The sequence below is a fragment of the Eutrigla gurnardus genome (assembly GCF_963514095.1).
Source record: "Eutrigla gurnardus genome assembly, chromosome: 18".
In the NCBI taxonomy this organism is placed as follows: domain Eukaryota; kingdom Metazoa; phylum Chordata; class Actinopteri; order Perciformes; family Triglidae; genus Eutrigla; species Eutrigla gurnardus.
Window position 1 is genome coordinate 3,464,154 of NC_139929.1, and position 6,000 is coordinate 3,470,153.

The window sequence follows — 6,000 nt, forward strand, 5'->3', positions numbered from 1 at the left end:
ACGATGCCCTTTGTTTTATAATGTATATAAATCACATTATAATTCATAATATTGGTGGATATAGAGAAGTTTCTTCTTTCCTAGAAAAATTCTTTCAGACTGCTTTTTCGGTCTTATGTACCTCCTATCTTATAATAAAACAAATGATAATTTCAGGGCCCAACATGTGCATACTAAATAAGAAAATGTTCTTATTTATAAGGAAATTGACTTATCCCTCATTAGATGGTGCTTTTTGACCCCTCCCCCCAGCTGTTTCACCCTAAAGAGATGTATATAAATAACCCCCAAAGCGTTAACTCCAGTTCCCACAGCTCCACCAGTGTAATCGATGGATTTAGACTTGTGAGAGTCGTTGAGGGGTACAGGAACTCCTGTCCTGGAAATGTGGGATGATTTGTTAAGAATGGAAGGAAGTCGATCCACAGGATTACAATACCACCTCTGCATCCTCCGAAAGATGAACAATCCAGCATTACGTAGCACTCCAAAGATCCACCATTGTCAGCAGAACAGGGTGAGAGGACGTGATGCTATTGATATATATAAGAAAAAAGGGTTCAGTGATGATGATTACGTGGAGATAACATCAAGCAGCGACGATCAAGGCATTTCCCTGATGTCCTGCTCTTCCTCCTGCCGAGCGCAGCTGAGAAAAACACACACACACACACACACACACACACCTGGAGGTAAAATGACTTGTGTCAACACAGCTGAGTCTCTGTCCTCCTCCTCCTCCTCCTTCAAGGTGTGTGTGTCCAACGTCCTCCTCGCCATGGAGGCCTGTGACCGACAGAGACCCCGCCACGTCCACAAGCAACCACATCCTGACTGTTACGAACAGACAGGAAGTGCTTCAGGGGAAGAAAAAGGTGGGTGACAGAAGAGCCATTCGATTCATAAACACACAGTATGGATCAGCTCAAAGTAAGAACACACACCTTTATCAGTATTACTGGCAGCTTGCATGTCTGCTCTCTGGGCGACTATGAGTTACCCAGAGGTAACAGGCCTGAAACGTGTGTGTGTGTGTGTGTGTGTGTGTGTGTGTGTGTGTGTGTGTGTGTGTGTGTGTGTGTGTGTGTGTGTGTGTGTGTGTGTGTGTGTTTCCTAGTGCGCTAAGTGCCGGGTTCTTTGCTCATGCGGATGTTTGTGCTCTCCACAGACAGTGGGGGTCCTGACTGTGGCAGAGGCCTTTGTGTCTGGAGTGTTTCGCTGCGTTGCCTCCAACTCTGCAGGCTCAGACCAGCTCGACCTCCACTTCTACGTCACAGGTGAGGACTCGTCTCCTCGGAGACAAAGCACAAAACTCACGGGGCGTTTTCTTCTGCTTCCAAAGTTTAAATAGAGTTGAACTAAAATGCTAAAAATTACCGTGAATCCATTCCTTCGCAATCTTTTCCACCGCGCCCTTTCACTTCCCAGAAACCTTTTTCTTTTTATAAAAATAACTAGTTTCTGTCTTCTTGATGACATCGGCTTGTTTTAATCACTCAGTTTCAACATGAAACTAGAACTATATCAGCTGATTCACTTGATGTTTTATCACTTTTGAATGTTGTGCTTATATTTCATCCAAATATCTTAATCCTTCTGTTCTGATTAGTCAGTAATATCAATAATATTCTCTTTTTCAACTTGAAGTTCATTGATGTTTTCTCTAAAGAACATGTTAGGAACATTGCAGAGCTGACAGGGTGGAGTATTAAGTATAAGTATTATTATGACATTCATCTTGTGATTTGCTGGCACATCTGCACACACTCCTACACACACACTCCTACACACACACTCCTACACACACACACTCATGCACATGACATATATTTGTGTCCTTTTGCTCATTTCGACTTTATTCACATGCAAGCGCTGTGGGGGCCTCACAATGTAGGTGCCGGGAGACCGAGGGCCCCTAGTGGTCAGACCACTCCTTAATGATTCTTGAAACTGTGTTTTCATTCCTGTATTTTTTTGTTTATATTGTGTTCTTGTGAAGGTTGAAGAATCTTGTCTTCAGGCCTCTCGAGGAAAAGAGATCTTAACCTCAATGAGACTTATTAAGTAAATACCAGGAACACCTGAAATTACTGAGGGGTATGAAGGGCCCTTAGGGTGAGCTTCAGCTTCTGAGGGACCCTGGTGTTCAGTCTTAGGGGTGATTCTTGGAGCCCCCATTGGCGCTTTGAGGTCCTGATGAGGATCTAGAACCATTCTGTTCATAGTGTTAAATAAATGATTGTTCACGTAGGTTGGAAACGTACGTGCCCCACGTTCACACTGCGCTAATCGTGAGTCATGTGAGGTTAGCCTTGGGCCCGGCGTACAGGTAGAGGCTTTCTTATTGTCTGTTTGTGTGCATGAGAGCATGAGGCCGTGATGTGGTGTGTGTGTGTGTGAGAGCGAAACAGGAACCTGGAGCTCTTATCGTTCCACTTCCCCATACAGCACACTTCCTTGGACTGGCAGGTCCGCTTTATTTCGGGAGGCCTTGGGGTGTTCGGGAAAGATAAACACTATCTGCCATCAGGAAACTCTTGAGCCGTTTCCACGGGAAGTTTCAAATGGCTAAAGTAAATAAAAAGCCTTTTCACTGTATTCCACATAGCTGCTCTTACACCACAATAGCCATTCAACATTGTCGCCAAAAAAATAATAATGGGAGGATCGGTTGGATCGGGCTCTCTGCTGGTTTCAGGAGCTGGACGGGATCCACGGACCCCTGTCGAGAAAAACTCACACCCGTTTTCCTTTCTGCTTCCCCTCAGACGTCCCGGGGGGCTTCAGGGTGAGCCAGAGGGAGAGGGCGAGAGAGGGCGGGGACCTCCATCTCACCTGCGTGGCCAATAAGTACCTGTACACTGCGTTGTCGTGGCAACGGGTAAACAACAAAGACGACGCCCAGTCCCAGTCCCGCAGCCCCGCCCCGAGCAGTCAGCAGCTCACATCGGGGGAGTTTTCCAATGTGCTGGTCTTGTTGCTAAGCAACCTAACAGGCGGAGACTCCGGAGCCTACAGATGCTCCGCCCACCACCTGGTCACCGGACAGACGGCTCACCTGGACACACGGGTGGTGGTCACAAGTGAGTCGCTGCAAACTTTATCATCATTCCTCCTCGACAACTACTTTTTAGTGTTTTTTTTTTTTTTATCATTTTACAAATGATTAAATTATTATTTTTTTAAAGATCAAGTAATCATTAGATATGTTTTTACAATTTTTTATTTTTTATTCTTCTTTTAGATTCTCCTATAAAGACTTAATGAGTGCGCAAAGATTTCTTTGTGTTGCACTTTTCAAAACAAAAGCGACAAAGCCCTTCATAATAAAAGCATTTAGCAAAAATTATATATATATTTATATAAAAGCAGCAACTTTTAGGAACAAAAAATGCTCATAATCATTTGAATATTATAAACAAGATAGACTTGAACTAACATTTTACCAGTACTGAACACTTACTGTTGATATTAAGTGAAAGAAAACTATTTTTTTTTCATAAATGCAATTTGAGCTTCTTTTCTTTCTTTTTATTGACTTGACTTTTTTAGATTCAACCAATTTAATTTGAGTAACTCTTCAAAATAGAATATTTCAATGCTATTTACATTTCAACCCCAAAATATAACATTTCACTGGTATTGGTATTCAGTTTCACATAATTTTATCGATTCTTTGCTTCCATACAAATTATGTTATGAAAGAATTTAAAACTGTCCAACATTGGCTCAATTATTCAAGGGCCTTAAAACACACCTGAGGTTAATATTTACTCCCCCAATGTTGTTAATTTTCATATTTCCTAAGTACAATTTTTAATAACTAACTGTGCCTCCTCTCTATTGAACACTCACAGGCTCTGCATGTTTTCTGCAACATAAGTTCCACAAACAAACAAATACACACACACACACACACACACACTCACACACACACACACACACACACACACACACACACACACACACACACACACTCTCACAGAGTTTGGCTGCTTGGGAATTGGGTCCCCTCGGCTTCCTGGGGCCCCACCCTGCCTTTGCTCTTGCTCTCCTGCTCAGCACCTCTTTCACGTGGGAATGAGCTCTCGTCTGGAGGAAGAGCACACAATGGTACTTCCCACAATGCCACATTTACAGGCCCCCACACGGGGCCTGAGGAACAATCAGCCAATCAGACACTGTCAGGCCCAAGCCCCCGCTGGACAATCATCAATTGTTGTCCGGGAGGAAGATAGGGGAAACAACAATCAGTTGCCTTGGTTAAGTGACTTTTCTTCATGTCTTTTACTGCTGTTCTCTATACAATCAGGGCTCAACACGTCAACTTCCTCCCCTGGGACCCCCACAAGGGAATTACTAGAGAGGCAGGGTGACCACAAAGGGAGAAGTCGGGGAGCGTAAAGATTTTTTTTAATGGGGTTAAAGAAAATCAGGGAGCAATCTGGTCTAATTATAGAGTGTGAGTATTGTAATGTAATTATGGTGCATGAGAAGGAAACTGCATTCAACTCATTGTGTGCACCGATCGGCCAATAACCATGTCCACATGATGTAATACTGCATTGTTGTGGCTTTTTAGAAAGGGGCTTGTGTTTGCAGGGTCGGGGTCCGAGAACCCGAAGCACAGCTGACTCACCGGCTGAGTCACACTCAAGGCCGCTCTTCTGGAGAAATGTGTCACTACCAGTGCATGATTATTGTCCAAAAGTGGCACAGGTCCAGAAAATAAGTCCAGTGTGTGTGTGTGTGTGTGTGTGTGTGTGTGTGTGTGTGTGTGGGGAAAAGCCCTGCTTTCACTTTGTCACAAATCTATTTGAGTCTATAAATAACTGTAGTCAGTTGTTATAGTTGTAAAAAGAGAATCAAAAGTAAACTATTAATAATGCAGAATTATATCATTGTTGTTTATGTGTTTTAGTTTTGTGTAGTTACACATAATCCAGATTATATTAATATGTAATTCATTCTTAATCTACAAAGTATATGTAGTGTTTACAAATTACATTATTTCCCCAATTAAGTGTATTTGAAGTACAAAAAAAAAACACTGGGATTTGCTTAAACACACACTCAGCACACATACTAACTATCCATGTCGTGTGTGTGTGTGTGTGTGTGTGTGTGTGTGTGTGTGTGTCTCCGTCCAGCTCTGGAGCCTCCAGTGCTGCTGGATTATCTGACAGATTGCACCGTCAACGTCAGCAGCTCGGTGGTCCTCGGCTGCCCCTCGGAGGGAATCCCACCCCCGACCATCACATGGTACAAGGATGAACGCGCTCTGTCTCCGGGATCAGGTAAACAACAACAACAACAAAAAAACACAGAAATGTACTGCGTTCTAGCGTCTAAGAGTTTGTGTCACCATATGCAGGTATTGTGATCTCACCGGAGGACGGGACCCTCCACATAGGCCGGATCACAGAGGAGGACCAGGGCCTGTACACCTGCCAGGCCACCAATGAGAGGGGATCTGCAGAGAGCTCTGCCCATATATGGGTCACCGGTACATACCTGGCAACCCGTTGTCACTTTCCTGCCTTTGATACGTGCCAAATATGGGCATGTCTGCATGTCAATTGTTCCCAGCTCTGTAAATAGATGTATAGTCTGGATTTTACAGACACGGAGTTCAGTGTATCTTTGTTTTTACGGATGTAGTAATAATACACAGAGACGTGTCAATTCTATTAACGGGAGATATGTTTATCAATCGCTGAGTAAACACGGATCAAAGAAGACCTGAGCAGAATCCCACACTCCTTTTGTCCTTCATTCTCTCTCTCTGTCTCACACACACACACACACACACACACACACACACACACACACACACACACACACACACACACACACAACACACACACACACACACACACACACACACACACACACACACACTCATACATCCGGTGGTGGAGAGACAGGCCCCATGTGGTTCTGCTCCATCATTCCCTGGCAGAAGTGGTGTGTGTGTGTGTGTGTGTGTGTGTGTGTGTG

At 43.9% G+C, this 6,000-nt stretch overlaps 1 protein-coding gene across 2 annotated transcripts in view; it reads left to right on the forward strand.

The window, feature by feature from the left end:
* flt1 (fms related receptor tyrosine kinase 1) overlaps positions 1 to 6,000 on the forward strand; it is a 31,328-nt gene that overhangs the window by 15,021 nt on the left and 10,307 nt on the right. For both annotated transcript variants that reach the window (XM_084033713.1, XM_084033714.1), the window contains exons 11-15: positions 752 to 875; positions 1,169 to 1,277; positions 2,769 to 3,083; positions 5,151 to 5,297; positions 5,375 to 5,506. In XM_084033713.1, the coding sequence (XP_083889839.1) occupies positions 752 to 875; positions 1,169 to 1,277; positions 2,769 to 3,083; positions 5,151 to 5,297; positions 5,375 to 5,506 (827 nt within the window). The remainder of the gene's footprint in view (positions 1 to 751; positions 876 to 1,168; positions 1,278 to 2,768; positions 3,084 to 5,150; positions 5,298 to 5,374; positions 5,507 to 6,000) is intronic.